At 38.7% G+C, this 22,738-nt stretch overlaps 3 protein-coding genes across 3 annotated transcripts; 2 read left to right on the top strand and 1 right to left on the bottom strand.

The window, feature by feature from the left end:
- The first annotated feature begins 4,734 nt into the window (after positions 1–4,734).
- On the top strand, positions 4,735–9,724 carry LOC101292363 (glutamate--tRNA ligase, chloroplastic/mitochondrial-like). The gene is made up of 13 exons (XM_004290538.1): positions 4,735–5,048; positions 5,133–5,251; positions 5,436–5,557; positions 6,009–6,191; positions 6,392–6,510; positions 6,631–6,679; positions 6,803–6,904; positions 7,118–7,220; positions 7,370–7,433; positions 7,684–7,798; positions 8,123–8,223; positions 8,730–8,886; positions 9,006–9,724. The coding sequence occupies exons 1-13, from the start codon at positions 4,810–4,812 to the stop codon at positions 9,228–9,230; spliced, it is 1,698 nt and encodes a 565-aa protein (XP_004290586.1). The 5' UTR covers positions 4,735–4,809; the 3' UTR covers positions 9,231–9,724.
- A 365-nt stretch (positions 9,725–10,089) lies between these two features.
- Positions 10,090–11,841, top strand: LOC101292654 (thioredoxin M-type, chloroplastic-like). The gene is made up of 2 exons (XM_004290539.1): positions 10,090–10,373; positions 11,397–11,841. The coding sequence occupies exons 1-2, from the start codon at positions 10,145–10,147 to the stop codon at positions 11,714–11,716; spliced, it is 549 nt and encodes a 182-aa protein (XP_004290587.1). The 5' UTR covers positions 10,090–10,144; the 3' UTR covers positions 11,717–11,841.
- Positions 11,842–12,325: 484 nt separating this feature from the next.
- LOC101292952 (transcriptional corepressor SEUSS-like) lies at positions 12,326–19,317 on the bottom strand. Its single transcript, XM_004290540.1, has 11 exons — positions 19,295–19,317; positions 17,800–18,851; positions 17,446–17,769; positions 17,244–17,363; positions 16,950–16,998; positions 16,547–16,761; positions 16,379–16,447; positions 15,616–15,713; positions 15,135–15,228; positions 14,313–14,382; positions 12,326–13,662 (listed from the first exon to the last, which is right to left on the bottom strand). The coding sequence occupies exons 2-11, from the start codon at positions 18,502–18,504 to the stop codon at positions 12,701–12,703; spliced, it is 2,706 nt and encodes a 901-aa protein (XP_004290588.1). The 5' UTR covers positions 18,505–18,851; positions 19,295–19,317; the 3' UTR covers positions 12,326–12,700.
- Positions 19,318–22,738: the final 3,421 nt, after the last annotated feature.

The raw sequence follows: 22,738 nt of genomic DNA on the forward strand, positions 1-22,738 counted from the left end.
GAATATGGAATTGTTTTGGTATATTTGCAGCTTGCTTGGAATGGTAATTCAGAAATTTCGGGGTTTTTTTTTTTACTGGAAAGGAATTATAGCCGACGAAAAAAGCTTTAATTCGTCGGCTAAAGTTTTTTATTTTTTTTTAAAATAACTTTTAGCCGACGAAATATGCTCTAATTCGTCGGCTAAATACATATAAAGCCGACGAAATATACTATATTTCGTCGGCCATAGATCTTTTTTATTTTTTATTACAAACTTTAGCCGACGAATATTTTTAAAATATTCGTCGGCTAAAGTTTGGCAGATAACCGACGACAAAAAGTCGTCGGCTATAGTCCAGACTTTAGCCGACGAAATAATGTCGTCGGCTAAAGTCTGGACTATAGCTGACGAAACAATGTCGTCGGCTAAAGTCTGGACTATAGCCGACGAAACAATGTCGTCGGCTAAAGTCTGGACTATAGCCGACGACTTATACCTGTGTCGTCGGCTAAAGTCACCACAGACGAGCTTTTCCCGACGAAATCTTAGCCGGCGAAAGGTCGTCGGCTAAGATCTTAGCCGACGAATTAAGCTGACAGGGCGACGAAAAATTTTCGTCGGCTAAAGTGCTTGTCCTGGTAGTGAGATCTAGTGGTTCTACGAAGCGAGGGCGCCCTCGTCGGAGCAAGAACAAGTCGAAGCCTTGTGAGGATCCTCAACTATCGGAAGCTGTTGTAGTGGTGGTGGATGCGGACCCGAAGGAGGTGGAGGATGGTGAAATTATTCTGGCAGCTGAGAATTGAGGAGGTCACTATAGCATGACCTAAATGAGAACTTTGGCGAGTAAGGTGGTGGAGGGGTACACCATATGGTCTCTAGGCCTCAAGCTTTCGTGCTCGTCGTTCTTGTTTATGCCATGTTGTAGTAGTTTTGAGTCTTTGTGTTTTTGTTAGTTTTTTTGTTGTGTCAGATATGCTTCGATTGGAACTTTTTGGATTTCTTGTTAGTTGCATTCCTTTCTTGGCGTTTTAGTCGAGTCTGTGCGTAGTGGATGTAAATTGGAGGTCCTTGTGATCGCCAAAACTTGATCTTGTAAGATCGTTATGATGATAATCAATGGAGTTATCTGTTACCTTCAAAAAATAATATTTACAGCCTTAAGGACTCATATTACCACTTTGAAAACTAATATTACTACTTTTTGAGGACCCAACTTACAACTTTAGAATAAAGTTGATGCATGTCATGCATTAACACACCATAACGTAACCCTTTTTAGTGGGTAGCTCAATAAATATTTTATTAGGAGGTACAGTTAAACCTTTATAAATTAATAACGTTATGACCGGCAAAAAATATTATTTAATCGAAGTTATTAAATTATTAGTTACCACTAAACTCTCAACATTTTGTCCCTCAATAAAACATTTATTACCTTCTACAAATTATTTGGGATGTTCTACAAATTATTGATCACATGTAAAACGTTTATTGCCTATATTAAAACAACTTTTAACGTTTTTATCCCCCAATAAGAAGTTTATTACCCCTCAGTAATAAACCACAACTTTGATCCTTATTGTACTTTCGGGTCGGAAGCTTGGCTTTACCACGATGTGAATTCAAATCACAACATTTTATTGTTTTCTAATAATACATAAACATATTACTGCACCCTAATAAAAATTCCAGCTAGGGTAAGTTATGGTTTCTGTTAGGTCGAGAGAAATTTTGGTTAAATCCGAGAAAAATTTCTGTGATCGGATTCCAGCAGCCGAACTCCGACGATTGGTGAACAAAGTCCTCCCGCCAAGTTTTCTCTCTTTTCTATTTTTTCTCTTTATGCATGTTTACTAGGTAAGGGCAAAAGTGTATAAACAATTTTGTTTGTTAAGACTTTAGACAAAATTAATTAAAATGAGCACAAATTATGTTATCTTACATTTAAATAGACAATCTCTTAGAGTATTTGTTAGAATAGGAAGTGAGGTGCCAACAATTATACTATGGACATTAATTATAAAAACTTTGGTGCATGATGTCAATTTTCTCCTACAACACTTTTCCTCAATCATTATATGTCATCTCCTCAACAAGCAATTTTTTCGGGGCCAAGCTTGCTGACTTGGCACATATATCTTCTTTTCCTTGGCTTACCGTCTCCCTTTTCCCCTTTCATCATTCTCTGTCTTCATTTGGATCAGTTGGGAAGAAGAGTAGAAAGAAATTTGTTCTTTAGTTTTATGCATCTAATATAGGGATGTAAAATCCACACATTTTTTTTCCTTTTTTGGTAACTTAAATTTTGTATTTTATAGAGAACTTTTTTTTTTTTTGAAAGAGGGACGTCAATCATTATATTGATCAAAAGTAGGAATACAATATGAACACGATCCGTCCTCGCGGACTACTTAAAAAGTGAACCATGCGAAATTACTTATAAACTAAGCAATCTTTATGCCACAACCATAACCTTGAAGTGCAAAGTAACCAAGTAACCAAAACCTATCAGCACCTGCTAACTTATTATAGAACCGTTAGAAGATACCCTACACAAAGGGAGCCTCTCCGGAACGAGAAACATATCCAACCTTGCTAATCTCCCTCATAGACCAAGGACATGAAGAAAACCCTGGTAATCCAAGCCCAAAGCCCATTTGACCCAACTAGAAGGCCCATGTTTCAGAGAAACCTTGGAAACCCTAGACCTTACCTGAGCCTTGACTACACTGTCGCCATCCCTGACGCCATTGCCGCCATCTCTAGAGATTTCAACACCTACATAGCAGCTTGGACTAGCGCCGTTCCGGCCACCAAGCACCACTGGAATAGCCAAGTCGCCGAACCATACCAGATCATTAACCCAAAACGTCAAGGCTCCAGCTAGTACAACACCACCAGATAGACCAACGATAGGCCGGCCTCCATCGCCAAACCTCCTCCCCATATATGACACCTTGAAACCACCTACCTGAGTCGAGATAACAATGGGATCCCAACCTAAGTTGCCATCAGACCACCACAACCACTGTTGGACCGATAGTCGCCAACCAAGCTACCGCCGACATAGATATTTGGAATATCAGAATAAACACCCATCAACAAAGGATCCAACCGCCCGATGACACTGTGTAACCTAGGCATCGTCATTGATCTCCGCTGCTTCGCCTGGCTGAAAAAGCCTCCTCCGTCATCTTCGATAGAAGCCCGACGATGCAGACCAAAAGATTGAGGGTGACCTCCATGTGTATGATTTCGATGCCAGCGAATCACTCCACCACCGCCGATCTCATCTGAATAGCTAAGCAGATTTGGAGAACCAAACCCGTCGGCCAAAATTGCAAGGATGCCGCCAAGAACAAACCCTAGCAGAGCTCTCGCCATACGCTCTATAAGTGTTAAGTATTTTATAAACTTAAACTTTGTCTTTTTGTAAATGTGTTAACCAAAAAAAGAAAAAGGTGTGTGAATTTCACATCTCTTAATATATGCTTATTTCTATTTTTGAAAATTAAAAAAAAAAACTTATTGTGGAGAGGTGAAAGTGTCTTGAAGTGAGGACAAAACTGTGAATTAGTAGTAGAAGAAAAAACCTAGAAATTTCAGGTTCTACATTTTATAGTAAACTACATATTAGTTACTGATCAAATTTTAGTTTACAAATACATCATTTACACATTATCTTATACATTTAAGGACAAAAATTAACAGATTAGGACAAACTAATGTCCACATGTCATCTGTCACTACATGTTTTACCAAACTACCCTTCACTACATATTCTACTGCTACTATAGATGTGCTACTGCCGTGTCAACGAGAGACATGTTACTGCCGTGTCAACGAGAGACATGTTACTGCCGTGTCGACATGAGACGTGCTACTGCCGTGTCAACCGGAGACGTGCTACTACCGTGTCGAGAAGTGATACTGCCGTGTCGACCGAAGACGTGTTATTGCCGTGTAGGAAGGTGCTACTACCGTGTCGACGAGAGACGTGCTACTGCGGTGTCGACATGAGACGTGCTACTGCCGTGTTGACTAGAAACGTGTTATTGCGGTGTCGACATGAGACGTGCTACTGCTGTGTTGACTAGAGACGTGTTATTGCGGTGTCGACATGAGACGTGCTACTGCCGTGTCGACCGGAGACGTGCTATTGCCGTGTATTGCCGTGTCGACCGCAGACGTGCTACTGTCGTGTCGATGAGAGATGTGTTATTGCTGTGTTGACCAGAGACGTGCTACTGCAGTGTAGGAAGGTGCTACTACCATGTCGACGAGAGATGTGTTACTGCCGTGTCGACTAGAGACGTGCTACTGCCGTGTTGATTAGAGACGTGCTACTGCCGTGTAGGAAGGTGTTACTACCATGCTGACGAAAGACGTGTTACTGTTGTGTAGGAAGGTGTTACTGCCGTGTCGACGAGAGACGTGTTACTGTCGTGTCGACGAGCGACATGCTACTGCTGTGTCATTTTGCGTAAATTTATTTTAAAAAATGGGTATTTTTATTATTTTGCCTATAAAAGTCTAGATCAGGTCTAGTATCATTAGTTTGGGTCTGAGCTTATGTCCTAATCTATACAGAAAATATTAAAAGTGAAGTTTTTACGTTTTTAAATTTGGTCACGTTTTATTATGTAATTTTCTTTTTCTTTTAAGCAAAGGGTAGTGGGGTCTAGTTCTTACTTCTGATCGTGAAGATAGCGCAAAGTTTCAACAAACTAGCAAGGTTTTCAATTTCATATCATCTGCTGCTTGAAAGAAACAGTCTTTTCTCAGTTTCTTGCTTAAAGGAAGAGTCTTTTTGATTCCCAGAAAGCAATGGCGACCTTGGTCGCAATGCCCAGGATGAGACTCAAGTTCCCATCTTTCTCTCCATTTCTGGGCCAATCCTACAGGGGACCCAGAACAATCTCCCTCTTCAATAAAGCAAGGACCTTTTCAGTCTCGGCTTCTTCTTCACCCCAAGACCACGTCCGTGTTCGGTTTGCTCCTTCTCCAACTGGGAATCTCCACGTTGGTGGAGCTAGAACTGCCCTCTTCAATTACCTCTTTGCCAGGTACTTGTGTTTCTGTTTCAACCCAAAATTGAGTTCTGGGGTTTAAGGATTTAAGTGTGTTTGTCTGTGTTTTGGTTGTTTCAGGTCCAATGGAGGCAAGTTTGTTTTGAGAATTGAAGACACTGATTTGGAGAGGTCTACTAAGGAATCTGAGGAGGCTGTGTTGCAGGACCTCTCTTGGCTTGGTCTTGATTGGGATGAAGGTCACTTGTTTTTCATGGTCTTTTATGAATGCATTTGTGTATTGCTTTACATTGTTTGCATATGCAATGACCAAGTAGTAGTGGCTCGGTTTGAGGTGCTAATATGGTAAAGTTATCACCTTTGGTGCATCTTGTCATGTCAAGTGTCCAACTGGGTTTTTATTATTTTTCGTGAACGCTGCAGGGCCCGGTGTTGATGGAGATTATGGTCCGTATCGGCAATCAGAAAGAAATTCTTTGTACAAGCAATATTCTGAGAAGCTTTTAGAATCCGGCTATGTCTACCGCTGCTTTTGCACTAATGAGGTGATTGCCTTTTATCTTTGAATTTTGAAACATGTCTACTCGAAATTTGTAAGGGTTAAAAGACTGCCTAGAAGCTAAGTTGTGATTGTAGTAGCTTTTAGAATGAATATAGATAGTAGAGTTGTCATTCCTCGTATTTTTAGATGTATACTGTGTGATGAAACCTTGGAGAGTTTGTTTCACATAATTTTCCCCTTATTTCAATTGATCTTTTAATTGTGACATTTATTGAAACCATGTATGTGCCAGTTTTTTAATGTGCATGTATATTTGAATCCTTGGCATCTTTTTCTGTGGAGATCATTAATCATATACAATCTGTTTTCTTGGGGGGGGGGGGGGGGTTGGTCAAGCAGCGTGATGAGTCATGTCATTTGTTCTTTCTGCATCACTGTTTGCTGCTATGACAAAACCCGTTGTAATTCTTCATTCCCAACCTTATCCGTTCCAGGAACTGGAAAAAATGAAGGAGATTGCAAAGCTGAAGCAACTGCCTCCAGTATACACAGGAAAGTGGGCCAGTGCAACTGATAAAGAAGTTCAAGAAGAGCTGGAAAAAGGAACTCCTTACACATATAGGTTTCGTGTTCCAAAGGAAGGAAGTCTGAAAATCAATGATCTCATTCGAGGGGAGGTAAGTGTAGTTTAGATATATGAATATTATACATATACGGGAAGCGCAGAAACTCGAAGTGTGGTATAGTTTACTACTTACAAAATTAAGTAATTCACCAATTTTTTTGAAAGAGAATATGTAATTACCAATTAACTATAACCACCATTGCATATTTAATTTGTTTTTCTAGTCTGTTAACTTTCTATAGTATCTTGAAGGTCAGTTGGAACTTGGACACCCTTGGAGATTTTGTAATTATGAGAAGCAATGGGCAACCGGTGTACAACTTTTGTGTCACAGTTGATGATGCTACTATGGCTATCTCACATGTTATTAGGTAATAATACTCACTTTAACATGAATGGGAATGGGAATGGGAATGCTCTCCATTTATATATATTATCTTTTGCTCATCTGATATATTATGCCATTTGATTCTCTGAAAACTTGCATTCAGAGCAGAGGAGCATTTACCAAATACTCTAAGGCAAGCATTAATATATAAGGTAACTTTTTAGGTTTTAGGATTCTGATATCCTTTATGTCATTTTTTGCCATGGTTTTAGGATTCTTATATCTTTAACAATATTGTTAAGGTGATGTTGTTGTCTAAACTCCATCTTACACAGGCCCTAGGATTTCCAATGCCTTACTTTGCACATGTATCCTTAATTCTTGCACCTGATCGAAGTAAGTTATCAAAAAGGCATGGAGCAACATCTGTGGGCCAGGTATACTCTCTTTTACTTCATTGCTAAAGAAGTTGGGTACAAATGTTTCAGCCTTGGTTTCCCTGAAGATCAACCCCAGTTTCTTCATCTTTCTTTCTTTCTTTTTTTATATCATTTCTAAACTGGTTTTCCTTACTCAAAGAGATTTTCTAGGAATGTTGATGTGTATTAATGTAATCTAAATCTAAATATCTAATTACTAGAATTTTACAGTTTAGGGAGATGGGCTATCTACCACAGGCAATGGTGAACTACTTGGCACTGTTAGGTTGGGGCGATGGCACGGACAATGAATTTTTCACCCTGGATCAGCTAGGTTAGTGAATTCCTTTGTTTCTGTCTCTATTTCACTATGTTTCTGTCTCATCCTCAAAAACCTACTGCTTAGTTTATGTGCTTTAATGTTTGGATATCTTGATCCTTTGTTGGATTAATTCTTACTTGAATCTTTGACGTTATTCACAGTTGAGAAATTTTCAATTGGTCGTGTCAACAAAAGCGGTGCTGTATTTGACAATACCAAGTTGAGGTAATTTGGCTCTCAGATCTATTATGTGTCTTCATGTTCTTTATTTAACTCTTCAGCCAACCATCCCTTCTGTTGGAGAAGTAGATGAATGAGCATCTTGCAGATGCATGATCGTTTTGCTCAACATGGATCGTAACTTTTAAGATTAGGCTTCCCATTGAATTCTTAAATGAATGGCTCTGCTGGTGCATTGCCGGGTTCTTGAAATTAAACTTTGAATTAACATATACTTACAAATTACAAACTGAAGGTGGATGAATGGTCAACACTTACAAGCACTTCCATCAGAGGAGTTGAAAAAGCGTGTTGGTGAGCAGTGGAAAAGTACTGGTATCCTTACAGAATCAGAGGGTTCATTTGTAGAAGTAAGACTCATCTCTTCCGCACTTCCTTTTGTAGGTTATTTAGTACAAATCTTTCCAGAAACAGTGTTTATATTCATTGTATTTAATAAGACAAATCATGTAATCCCTTGCATTTCCGTGGTTCGTACATCTCTTTAGAGAAGCTTATGCTCTCCCAGACAGATCTGTTATATTCGGATAGGTCTGGAGAATTCATAGGTCGTCAAGGATAGCTCTCAGTTTACCCATGCTGTTCAATTTTACATCTATTAGTCTATCAGTTCTATCTCTACTATAATATTCTATTACTATCCAAAGTGAAGCATTGTTTATCTCATTTTGTAGGATGCATTTGAGCTTCTTAAGGATGGGATTTATTTGGTACCAGAAGCAGATAAAGGACTCTCAGACTTGCTATCGTATCCTTTACACGCCACTTTAACCAGGTGATTTGATTTTTTTTGCATTCAGAAATCTGGTTTTATATGTTTATCATCTTTGAATCAACTGTTGCTTGGCCACTCCAGAACTGTGATATCTTTGCTTGCCTTTTAGGTGACCATCATTTATCTTTTAATATTATGGGGTTCATTATAATATATTTTGGGATTAAATACCTTGAATTGGTCATAAATGTGTTGCTCTTTTTGAACCCATGACATGCAAGATAGGGAAAGCTTGAGTTCAAAACCCATAGTTGACGTCTTATGGTGAGATCTAATACTGGCCTGGGACATTAGAACTTGTATATGTATATATATGCGCAAGATAGTCTGAATATGGATTATTCAGTGATGGGACTGAATTTTCACAAATTGGTACATTTGGATTTTGCCACTTGTAGAGTTGTAGATGTATATATCTTACTGTAACATTTGAAGTAGTAGATAGCTACTGATGATAACAGACTGAATTACTGAAATATATCTGAGTTTGTCTTTGCGGGCTGCAGTCCTGAAGCCAAACCTCTCTTAGAAGACAACCTTTCTGAGTTTTCCGCCAGTTTGGTAGCTGCTTATGACAGCGGTGAAATCCTTGCTGCACTTGAAGAAGGCCACGCTGGTTGGAAGAACTGGGTTAAGAGCTTTGGCAAATCACTTAAGCGGAAGGTGGGTTCTCTCTCATCTTCTTTGACATTTTGCTTACTTCTTTTTTTTTCTTTTTTTTTCTTTCTTTCCATCCTCGGAGATGACCTGAAAATTTTGTTTATCAAAAATCCTAATGACAGGGAAAATCACTTTTCATGCCCCTCCGAGTGCTGTTAACAGGAAAGTTTCACGGCCCAGATATGGGGGCTAGCGTGCTTTTACTGCACAAAGCTGCAAAGGATGGTGTTGTTACTCCTAAAGCTGAGTTCGTATTATTGGATGAGAGGTTCAACAAATTGCGACAAGTTGACTGGGAAGCATTAACCAAGGACCAGCCTCTCCTGGAGACTGTCTCTACTGGATGAAATCGAGAGTCTATAGTTTTCGCCGGCTTTTTGTTCCTTTAAAACTGATATGAGCTATTACAATACAAGTCATATATTCATCTGTTTTATTACTTTTTTGTATCTTTTTCTGTTAACACCTGAAGATTTTAGCTTAATAGATATATCCTCACAGTAAGCCAAGGCATCTGTTGTGATGAATATTCTGTGTATTTGATTGGTGATAAACTAGTGTATACATAATACGAAATATAAACTTGCCATTGCTGAATGTAACAGATTCCGACTAACCGACTTCCTATCTGTAAATCTTCACAGTTGGCTTCCTCTTTCACAAAAAATGAACGGAATTGTATTTTGATCTAATATCGAAACATTTCAAATCAAAAGGGTGTTGGTAGACATTTTAGGGTGACATTGTGTTACCACTTCAAAGGCCAAACCATTGGGACTGGTTAACTACAAATCTTGTTTAGCTAAAGCTGATGATGATTATTGTGTCATTGACAACATTGTAAACCTGTAGGAGATATTTTTGATGAATCCCAGTATAATGGATGAGAACTCTATGGTCCATCAATAAGGATCAAAAAACCTTGTAATTTACTCTTTGGTCCTTCATTTGGATCTTTTCTTGCATTGAAAATTTGAGAGTTGAGGACACCAGGTGGGTCACATTGACAGTTCAGTACACAATATTATCCACATACATCCCAGCACACTTAGCACCTTACAATCTTGTCATAATATCCACTCTTCCAATGTAGTTAAATTTACAACCTTGAAAAATAGGAAATCATCAAAAGAGGAAAAACTTGCATCAGGTCTTGCACCAAAAAATTTTGCATCACAAAACAAAAGGGTATACATCCTATTTTTTCAACAACCAATTCACTATACCAAAAGTGTGTGGTAGGAGCAAGATATAGAGAGAAATGGCTTTGGAAAACTGCTTGCAACTGAGCACAGTGTGCACTACTAGGGTTGGTGCTGCACAATGCTACCATCCATTTTCTTCAGAGAAGCTTGTTGTGCCGACTTGTAATGGATTGAGGAAGTCTGGTTTGAAATTCTCCTCATCTTCCTCATTCGTTGCCCGTCCTAAAAGCACTAGACTCCAGAAGTCTGGCTTTGTTTGCAAAGCTCGTGAAGCTGTGGATCAAGGTAAAATCAGCTGCACAATCTCTGCTCTTTTTGGTGTTTTTGATAAACTGCTAGTGTGCTATCCCTAATACAATAGTGTGAACTACAAGTACTTCTGCTTGTTTAATGTACTTACGAATCAAGTAAGTTCAAGAACTGCATATATCGGGTCAAATTAATAAGCAAAGTTGAAGAACTAATAATGGTCTGAATGCTTGGTAATCATTTGTAGAATGGAATGTATTATGATATGTTTTCATGTCAGGCAGGTTAAGTTTGTTTTTTCAAGTAATCAAGTGAATTCTGCAAAACTGTATTTCTCTTTTTTCCTCTCTTTATACTAAATGGCAATTGCTAGCTTTACATAAACTCCACCAATTGGTGAGGGTTTGTAGCTCCAGTGATAAAGAGTTTGTAAGCAAGGTTAGACTTCTAACATTTCCCACTTCCTTGTATGAAAAACAAATCCTTATTTTGCGCAAGTGAAATTTCTTGGTAAATGTTATTTTAGAAGGAAAAGAAGTGCAACAGAGTTGGCCTAAAGTATATAGATAACGTAATACAACTATAACATCCTTACTCTCTGAGCGGGGTGCCAATTGGTTTTGTTTTTATTTACAATTAAACCGAATGAGAAAAAATATTATTTAATTAAGGTTATTAATTTATCGATTTTGCCTTAATTTCTTATTTTAGGACCAGCAAAAAATATTATTTAATCGAGGTTATTAATTTATTAAATATTCAATTATCGAGGTTTTACTTAGTTTCGGGTTGGATGTTCTCGTACCTCTTTGTTTCCGATTTTTCAATTGCTGAATTCTCGATTTTTAATTTTTTATTTTAGGACCAGCAACAAATATTATTTAATCGAGGTTATTAATTTATCGAATACTCAATTATCGAGGTTTTACTATAGTTAGTTTTGGGTTGGATGTTCTCGTACCTTTCTCTGTTTTCGATTTTTCAATTGCTGGATTCTCGAAAATACTTCTTCATGCACATCAAATTGGTCGAGTTAACTGAATCATGTGAAATGTGCAGTTCAAGTGGTGACAGATTCAAGCTGGAACAACCTTGTCATTGCAAGTGAGAACCCGGTTCTGGTGGAGTTTTGGGCACCATGGTGTGGACCATGCCGGATGATTGCTCCGGTAATCGACGAGTTGGCCAAAGAATATGCTGGGAAGATAAGCTGCTTCAAGCTCAACACTGATGACAGCCCCAACACTGCCACTCAATATGGCATAAGGAGCATTCCAACTGTGCTCTTCTTCAAAAATGGAGAGAAGAAAGAAAGTGTTATTGGTGCAGTACCCAAGTCCACCTTGTCTGCTACCATAGAAAAATATGTAGATCTTTAAAGAGGGAGATGATGTATATAGACATATAGTGTAAGCCACCATGCTTGTGCTCATGAAGCTATTCATTGTTAATCTTCAAACTGATGCTCATTTCCAATTGATAAAAGTTTTCTTAGTCTTGCTGTAAATTTCATTCTGTATTTCCATGACTGGTTTAGTCTGTTTTTCAGTTCACAGCTAAACTTTTCAATGAAACATTTCAACTTTAACTCTCTTCTCTGTAAGTTCAACACAATTAATTTTCACACTTTACAGTAGTGAAAATGAGATTCTATGGCATAATATATCATTCAAGGTCCATCTTATGTCCTGTGTGCCTCAGCTGATCTTCTGTGAGACCATTTGAAAATTATACAGCGCACCCGGATGTATCCACCGTCTATTTTGACCCACCAAAAAAAAAAAAAAAAATTAACACTGGAGATAACGGGTGCGCCGCGCACCCGGGTGCGCCGAATAGGCTCTCGAGTCCATTTAGTCACAACACAAAAAAGCAGTACACATGACTAATCTTCGCAGTCAAAAAACAAAGCTACAGTTATTCTCTAATGATTATACAGGTATACTAAAACCCCCTATCTTAACATCAAAGAAATAACAATACATGAACCCCATCAAATAGGTCAAGCACAACTCTATAAGAAGAAATCAAAAATTACTATTGTGAACCGATGTATAATATACCAAGATGACCAGATTTTCAAGAAAACAAAAGGAAAAGAGAAAGAAGAAAAAGAATATGAACTACAATTGAAACCACAAGAAACTCAGCCCCATCAGCCACAACCAGCACCCAAATTTCCCTTTCATATATAAATCACAGATTAGTACAAGTGGGGAGCAGAAAAGCCCTGTTAACTATTTCATTTCATCCATGCACTGCAATCTTCAGAGGGCTCAAGGCAATTCTGCCATTTCTCATGCTGCATAAGCAGCTTGATCGAGAACCAACGGAACAAACACCAACATGACTGATACATCTGTTTAAGGGGAATGTTTCCAATCAAATTGAAGGTTATTGTTATACCCATTAACGGCTCCAAGCCCACTAAGTAGCTGGCTCCCAATATCCTGTTGATGATGCATACTTTGTTCTCGAGCCATTGATGCCATTCCAACCCTCCCGTTCATAACAGAATTATTTCCCATTGTAGATCTTATTCCATTAACCATGGCAGGCTGACCAAGTCCACCCATACTTCCAAATCCACCACCCCCCATACTTGAGTTACTGTTGCCCATGCCATTCCCCGATAGACCGTTCATACCTGGGTTGTTGGTACTAGACAAAATCCCATTAATGTTTTTCACATCGTTTCCCAGAGAACCCACACCAACCATACTACCTGAGCCATTAAGCTGGTTGGACATCATCATGTCATGTATTATCTTCTGGACAGAGCTCTGGGAATCACTTGGATCAGCCTCACCAGAAAGGGCTGGCTGTTGCATGGATACATTTGCTGGTGAATTTGCTGCACTCATGTGATTGGTAGCTGTCAAGGCACCATGAGATGTTTGTGATGGATTGTTCGATGAGGGTGTTGGTGACTGGAATGGAGAAGGGTTTGCTTGTGTCTGAGGGATTGTACTAGAAGAACCAGGGGATGGTGGAATCTGAACAGAACTTCCTCCATAGGGACTGTTTGCATTATTCATTGAACTTTGTTGCCTGGAATTCATGGAATTTTGATGCAGTAGACCCACAATGGTGCTTGCTGAGGTAGATGTGGATGCTGTGTTCACATTATTTACACTAGCCATACCACTTGGTCCATTACTACCAGCAAGTTGCATATTGGCCTGGACAGAGCTTGCGTCATTTGAATTCTGGCCCACTGTTTGCTGTTGCTGCTGCTGCTGCTGCATTTGTTCATCAGACTGCTGTGCTTGATTGTGAAACCCAGATGAAGCACTAGTCCTTCGAGGAAACTTGGCTAAGCTCTCTGAAAATAACATTAATATTAACATGAATGGATGTGAATTCCAAACCTAAATATTATAATGATCCGACTAACATAAAAATATATCTATAAAACTTGCACAATTTGAAGGGGCATAGTATTAGGTTCCCAAACATATGTATTTCTATTGCCAGTCCAGTGGAATAAAGGAAAAAAGAAAAGACTTATTATACTCAAACATTTATGCGTGCAGGAAAAAGTCTAAGATGGTTGTAAAAAACAAATAAGAAAGAAGGCCAATGTTGACGGTGTTTAAGAAAAGAATCAGCCCAATCACTGTCTGCACCCAACAAGTACAGTAAAATTTTTAGCAACGTGGTCCGAAATGGCTGGACTAAAAGACAGACGGGATCAGCTAGATCCATATTTAACCGATTCAATATTTTATGTATGATTCCCATGCTATACACTGCATACTGAATCATAACCCAAAAGAAATATACACTATTAAGGTATTTTGGACCACATTCATGACCACACACTGGTCATAACAATTAATTGTTTAATTACTTGTTTACTATTCTACACCCGTTGTTCAAACATACGTTTAAGATTGTTTTCAACCCAAGTATGTAACTGCAGCGGGAAAAATCATATCTTCGTTACTAGTTAATAATAAAGTTCCAGCTTACCCATAGGTCCAGTCCCCGTCTCTCGGCTGTAATCGATCAAGTCCTTCATACTATTAACCACTTCTGATATCTATATTGCACCATAAAACAAAAACAAAAAACATAAGCAAATGGTCCATCAGCCTGAAAGGACACTCAGTCATATGAAGCAAATGGTCAATCAGCCCGTAAGGACACTCAGTCATATGATGTAATGTAAACACACTCAATGTACACATATGACAACCTAGAGTATTTTAATAGCTTTATTTGTGTCAGCAGCAGAGAGCTATGCCCTCATTATACCATAATGCTTCAGATCTTAGTTTTTCAAGCCAACCCACCAGAAAAGGTTTGATTAATATGAAAAATAGAACCAAATCCAAGAAGATTCTACGACAGATATTGGATGTTCAATAAATTCTCTTGTAGATAGATCCGATGAGCAGAAGGCAGGGAAACAATGCACAGAACCACTAACAAAGTAAATTTTCATCAGAGGAGGACTTTGTGTATATTGCAAATATTGGTGCAGTGAACAATGTATGAACATATACAACCTATTGGAGTTAAGTGAGTCGGTTCAACAAGATAATTATTAAAAGAGTTGACAAATGAACATAAAACAAAACCAATACTCAGTTATTTCAATTACATAACAAAAAGGTTGTAAAACCAAAAGAAAAACAATTGCAGCCATATGAGAAATACAACCATGTTCCCCATAAAAGCCAAAGATACTGCTTTCTTTGCAGTGATTAAATAAAATCTCATCAAATTAGGGCATCTAATACACAAGGAACATCATGATGCAAAACAGCCATGCCCGGAAATAGGAATTACCTGTAGACACCTTACATATCTCTTTGTATAGCCTAAATCATTTACTAATGGCACTTCCAGGGTTTTTGCCAACTGCCGAGCTGACGATACAAACCTGAGCCAGAATTACACAAGAAAAATTAATCAATTATCAAAAATTATACCAAAGCAATCACCAAGGTTACGTGTGTGTGTGTGTATCAAATAATCCAACTAAGTAAGCAGTTTACAGCATTTCACCTGTAATAGTATTGAAAAAAAACAATCCATCACAAGGACAAGTAAACAGTAACATGAGGACATTAGATACCTGCCCTAATGTCATGAAGCACCATGTAATCATAAAGTATAGGCCCCTGAACTACTAGTGACACCCCCAGAAAAAAAAAAAACGAAAAACCCAAATCCAATCGCTAAAATAAAGACAAGCAGTCAAATAGAAGAAAAACACTTGAACGCTCAAGTATATACAGAAACATGTAGACAGAGTCAAAGGACCTACATATTACAATTATTTTGTATGTCTGGAATAGATAAATTTGATGATGCATTTTGAGTAGCAGCCTGGTACTTTTGAGCTGCAGCCCCAAGTTGACTAACCTGCATATCGCAAGCAAACATTTCAGATGCAAACGAGTGGAAATTATAATCAAACTAGTCCAACAAACAACAGATAGTATTACCAATTATTGTGCTAACTAGCGAAATGCACCTCAAATCCAAACATGTATTGTAGGACTGAAAACTTCAAGTTCAAAACAGTTACACTTTCTAACTACAAATATGAATGAGGATATTAACCTTGTTATAAATCAATTCAGCTATGTTCAAAACTATATTCTTAAATTTGGATATGAAGCCAATTGGTATCATCAACATAGCTCCCCCAGCTCTCTGAAGTCAGATTCGTATTGAATCTTTTTAACCCAAATAGCCAACCCATTGACCGTACCATAAAGAATTCATCAGAACAGTTTAACTTCTCATTTACATATTTCAAAGTAACATTGATTTAACACTTGCTACTTCATCCACAAAGTGTACATATAATAGCAAAAGACACAGCTTCAAATAGATGAATTTGGAAATGATAATATTTGTCACTTAAGGGACAAAAGCTTGCAAGTATCAAACCAAAATGTGATGCAAATGCAAGCTACTTCAATATTTGTAACCCATCTGCCTGAACGGGATAAAAGAAAAATATCTCCATGAATCAGCTATCATGAAGAAAAGCATCCATTACAAGTAGATTTAATAGTAACCTGAGGTATCAGTAATCTTCGAGGGATAAGCTCTTCATGGCGCCTTGCACAGAACTCCCAAGAGCAGATCTGCAAAAAAGAATGAATGAAGAGAAAGGAGGATCAATACCTAGGGACATAGAGGGTAAATCGGTTAAGGATAACATGAAAAAATTTGTTATGTGCAACCTTCAAATCTGGAGAGAACACAATTCGAAGTTGACCATCCCGAACAACACGAAGCTGCTCAAAAACACTTTCTTGTATTGCTTTGGCATAGTCCAGCACAATCTGACCAGATGAATTATGATACTCCCGAGGCATATCAACATACAGAAGTTCCTCCAAGGTACCACTTTCATACTTAATTTTAAAAAGTCGAGGAAGAACCTCAACAGTTGCTTCTGAAAGTATGGTAAAATTAAGTTAGATACCAGCTGAAAAGAGCATATCCCATGGAAAAAGGCTGGAAAAGTTTTAACTTTCACATCAATTGTGGATCTTTTGTCAAGTCAAAACTTCAGAACTGTTCAAATGAAGAGCATAACAAGACACAAAAAGATAGAATATTTTAAACAATAGAATAACGCACCAAAGCCCCGTCCAGGCTTGCGATTGCATATCTCACAATGCCATACATCCTGCAAAGAAATGGCTCATATCAATGCTCATTAACAATTTGATATAAACTGAATCAAAATGTTTATCAGCTAGAGGAGGACGAATTAAAGCACATGCATGACTGTAGTGATTTGAAAATTAGATGCATATACTATAGCTAATGCCTCACAACACCTTTTTTGTTTATTTTTGCAATAATTTCATTGTAGTAGTTAAGACACCATGTAAGATGGGTACACCAAATTAAAGTATCCTAGCAACAGACCTGAGGGAAAACACCAGTTGTCTGCCGGCCACTTCCATACATAGAAACACACCACTTCTTCTTGGCATGAGGTACAAAATACTCGGCAACAAATTTTCTCCAGAATTCAATATTGTTGTCCTATATGAAAAGTGTGCATCATCACTAACCATAATAGTCACATAGAACAGACTAATAAATCAATGTCATATGCAAAACTTACTTCAGGCCTATGTTGTTGCTGATACATATAATGCGTCAAGCGCCGTGCACACATTCCAGGTTCATACACTGGTTTCGCAGGGGATCTCATAGGGAGATTCTGTTGTGGAAATTGCTGCTGTACTTGGGGCCGTTGCTGAGGCATAGCTTTTAAGAGTTGCTGTTGCTGGTGCTGTTGTTGTAGCTGCAAAAATCTCTGTTGATGCAGAAGGTTTATATGGGCGGCGGCTGTAGCTTGAGAAGAGTGCCTTGACATGTTGAGTAACTGCTGTTGTTGTTGCTGCTGCTGCTGTTGTTGCTGTTGTTGTTGATGCAAATACAATGACTGATCACTATGCTGGGGTTCCAATTTTACAGGCGGCAAGCTTCTCATGGTCTGAAGTTGTTGAGGTTCCAATTTTACTGGACCAAGACTTCTCATAGACTGCAACTGCTGCTGCTGTCCATGTTGATCATTTGTCAACTGGGGCTCCAACTTGACCGGTCCAACACCAGCTAAGCCCCCTCTAATCGCCTGAAATTGCTGTTGCTGCTGCTGTGTATTGTGAGAGGCAGAGAACTGTTGCATTTGCTGCTGACTATGCTGAAAATTCTGATTCTCAAGTTGTTGCTGTTGTTGATCTCCCAACAGTTGATTACCAGAAGGGTTTGAAAATTGTTGACCCTGGCCCTGACCTTGACCAGATGTACCAGGATTAGCCAAATTTGATGCATTATAAGATGACGGAGCATTAAAACCCATTCCATTGCCAACACTGGAAAGTGGATCAGACTCAGCCCCAGTATCAATACCTCCGCGATGGCTGCTACCAGGACCAGAAAGCCCTGAATTCGGAATCCCATTTCCAAAAGACTGATTAAGGAGAGACGACACATTGGCTACATTTCCAAGCATATTCATGTTACCGAATTGATTACGCGGTGAGACAAGTGAAGGAAAAGCAGACTGAGAAGGCAGTGGACCATTTTGACCTCCAAGCATTCCGGAATTTGAACGCAAAAGCGAAGGCGTAACAGACTGGGCACCACCAATCGGATTGGGCGGCCCCGAAGGTACCATATTTTCCAAAATGACAATCTACAAATACTTTTGGAAAGTAAAAACTATCTATAACAGAACGACTTGACAAAATCTAGATTACATAACAAGACGCAAAACACCGGGAATGGAACTCAATTCAGATAGAATTGTTCCCCAACATGGAAGGCCAAAGGCTTCACAGTCTTTATTGTGCACCAACATAAAAGGGCAAGCATTGTGTCTCGGCTCATCGTATCGAGTCTTACCAAACACAAACCAAATACCAAAAAAGCGCAAAACCAAGGAGCAGACTTTGATTCTGCACATTCTAGAATCCCCCTATCTTCTCGAAAAGGGCAGTCTCCCGCGGGCTTCCGCATGAATATCTGTTCAAAACATGAACATTCAGATCCACCATAACCTCAGCCATTGATACAAAAGCTAGAAACAACAAACAAATCCAACTCTCAAAACCAAACCCACAAACAAAATCTCAATAATTTCTCACTCTTATCAACCAAAACCACCCCCAATCAAAACCCAAATCCCCAAAACTCACAAACTCAACACAAAACCCACAAAAAAATTCACAAAATTAAACAAACCCCAATATCCCAAAACCAAAACCCAAATTCCACACCCAAAACCCCAAAACCAATCCCACCAAACCAAACCAGTAACATTAGCAAGCCTTCGATCGGAACCCAAACCCCTCAAAATCTCAAATCAACAATCCAAGAGTTTCAGGACTAGTGAAACCAAAACACAAACAAACCAAGAACCAAAAAGAAAGAAACGAAAACACAAAAGGGAGTTGGGTACTACTCACCAACAGTAGAGCTCGAGTGAGTTGCGCCCAGAAATGAGTGAAGCGACGTCGTTTCTATTTGGGTTCAATTTTGATATTGCTTCCTTGCTGGTTTAGGGTTTCTTTCTCTCCAAACAGTCTGTGTTATCTGGTTGGTTAAAGCTTAGAGGGAGCTTAGAGCGAGAGAGAGAGACTTCTAGAGAGAGAAACCAGAGGAAGGAAGGAGCTTGTAGAGAGAGAAGGAGAGAGAGAGAGAGTGTCTGCGGACGTACTAAAATTGTAGTTGGTATTCGTATTAGTAATTTTTCTTAATTTCTTTACTTCTTCTTTCTTCTTTTCTTCTTTCTTCTTTCTTCTTTCTTCTTCTTCTCTCTTTCTCTCTCTCAAACCAAGTCAAATGGTATTCTTACCACTCTCTCCTCCTCCTCCTCTTCTCTCTAACATACATTCTAATGTCCATGTCAATAATCCATCATCATCATCATCATCATCATCACCATGCCATGATAGTGATGATACTTCCACCACCATCGGATCTGATGGCCCTTGCTCTAATTACCGGATTGCCCTAGCTTTGTGTTTGTTTCTTTTAGGGCTGGGCACGGGACGGGATAGAGGTAATCTCACGGCCTGTCCCGGACATTAAAAACGGGACGGGACGGGACGAGATTTGCCATTTTTAGATTTCATCCCATCCGGGCCCAGTCCTAAATAAAAAAAGTTGAAAATAAACTTGTAAGTAAAAGAAATAGTTTCATAGTTTTATAGTGTTATTTACTCTATTAAGTATTAACAAATACTTGTAACATATTTACAAGTACAAAACGGTGTAATAAGAGAGTTTATACTGTTTATTTTCTCTAAACATGTTATCACTACTACGGTGCAAGAAAAGAGTCTACACCAATTAACAAATTAAAGTATTAAACATCATTGTTAGTGAATTAGAGACAGTCAAGTAACTTAAAGAAATAAAGAGCTAAGATGAAAACACTAAAATGAAAGGTTCAAATCACATCTTAATCAATAAATAATCAATTATTAAAATAGCGGGACGGGAAGGGCCTAAACGGGACTTGAATTATCCGTCTCGTGTCTCGTCCCGTTGTATAGAGACGGGACAGGACGGGACGGGCCTGACGTTTTGAGATTTAGATCCCGTCCCGTCCCGGTAAATTTCGGGACGAGCCCGGGACGGGTTCGAGATTACAGGATTTTATGCCCACCCCTAATTTCTTTGGTCATTTTTGGACTGTATATAGAAATGTTTTTATTGTTTAGAAAATAGAAAAGGGAAAGAGAATTTCAGTTTCATGTTTGACTCATTGGTCCTAAGGTTTTAGATTCAAATGTTTGTTGCGGCGATCCTTAAACTCTAATGTACGAACACGTGAGATTCAAACAAACGATTTAGTCAGCTGAAACGCACAACCCAATAGAAAACTAATTAGTTATGCAATCTAGCGTCAGTCTATGACTCGGATAAGGAAAAAAATAGTTAAGATTGATTTCGGTCAATAAGCAGAAATCGAGCGTTTGATGGAGAGGTCACTTACCATTTTCTTTTACCACATCAATTTCTTAGTCCACCCAACTTTTGTATTTTTTGTTTTTTTGTTCTTAATTTGAATATTCCATTAATGCTTTTGGTAAAAACTAAAACAAATGATAAAACTTGAAACAAGAATCAACTTTCCTTGTAGCTTTGTGGTTAAGGCCTTTGCCTTTCTCACGAGTTATCAGGCCACGAGTTATCAGGGTTTGGAAGCTAGTATGGTGTTGGTGGTGGTACCAGTGTGATGGAGGTGATCTGGTTTTGGAACTTGCTTGTTTGTTATTCCTCAAACCCCAAAACCAAACAACAAAAACAAGAAATTGAAAAATAAAACCTAAAATTGACTAGGACCAGATTGTCAATCCACAAAATACTGGTTGATACAAAACGTACACATACATGATGCCCACTTGAAAAGAAAAACTATGTAAATGTGCACGACATAAAATCGAGTTTAGAATTACAATCTTCCTCTTCGTATTTCTATTCTTTTTCTTTCATTTTTCCATCTTTCTTATATTTTTACCACACTCGACCATTCTTTTGTTTTTTTTTTGTTTTTTAATAAAGGGCTGGTGCGGCTGCCCTCAAGTCTTCATTAATTAAACCGTCTAACACAAGGGGGATATGACTCCTAAACCCCTAATTACATAGACCCGAAATAATATCGAGATTTTCTACAACGTATCTGTATTCTAACAAGCACCAACTAGCAAAGAGTACTGCTCTAATGACAACTTTATTTGTTTTGTCACACCAGTGATCGACATAATGAAAATACCAGTAGACATGTACCACAATTATATATTCTAATGTCTAATAATTCAGATTTCCTACTATGTTGCCGCCAGAATATAATCTCAACGGCACTTAGTTTCATACTACCTCTAGGAGGCTGCGACCATTTGACCAAACAACAGGCGCGCCGCCTACATAGAACAGCTAAGGCACATAAGTGCATAGACCTTCGTTCCCTACCAAAAGATCGGGTATTATTGGCAGCATGAAACCGCTTAGTACTAGAATTGAATTGCAATAGTGCAAAAATAAAACGAAATAAAAAAATATTAAAGTAACATAGAAAGGGCCTAAGAACATGTCAGAGGCCCACACTTCACCAAGCCCACAAAAGAGCCCAAAGTTGCCAGAGGCATGTTGCCTCCATCTCGTCGAAACCCTTGCCCTCCAATCCGCAACTCCCCTATCACCGCAGCCAGCCAATCGCCCATAGAACACATTCCTTCTCCATTCTCCAAACCGGTTGGAGTAACATATCACCCAAGATCGATTGCACACCGTGAAATCCCAACCGGATCAGAAAGATCTAATCCCAATGTTGTTGCCATCAAGACGCCACCACCAGGTGACCGTCGATCTCGCAACACTGGCCTCGTCAGTCTGTGTCCCGATCTCGAGTACACTAGCTCTGATAGGAACCACTGCCAACTCTCTCCATCAAACCCTTCTGATCGAGACAGAGTCTCCACCCGCCAACAGCTCTTGCTCTGTCGGGGCTCGTCTTCTCTAGACACAATGCAAAGTCCTCTCGGGCCTGTCCAACGACTACGCCACAAGGGCACACCGCCGGAACAAGCATGGTTCTTTAGTTGTGGAGCTTTCTTTTTCTAGGGTTTTTTATTTGTCGTTTAGCCTTTTGTTTTTTAGAGTCTTCACAATAAATGAATTAGATTTCAAGACCAAAATTCGTAATGGTCACAGCTTTCGATTACTCGTGAGTCGATCATTCTTTTGTAAAAGAAGTAAAATTGGACATTTTTGTTTCTAGTTTTTTCTTATTTTTGGGTGTCAATTTCTTCTTGAGGGCATGCTTGTCAACCACATGCTTATTCAACAGTTTCATGGCATATATTCACTAATAACAATTCACTAGTGTTTAATGACTACAGATA

This window comes from Fragaria vesca, linkage group LG2 (genome assembly GCF_000184155.1).
Source record: "Fragaria vesca subsp. vesca linkage group LG2, FraVesHawaii_1.0, whole genome shotgun sequence".
Taxonomy (NCBI): Eukaryota; Viridiplantae; Streptophyta; class Magnoliopsida; order Rosales; family Rosaceae; genus Fragaria; species Fragaria vesca.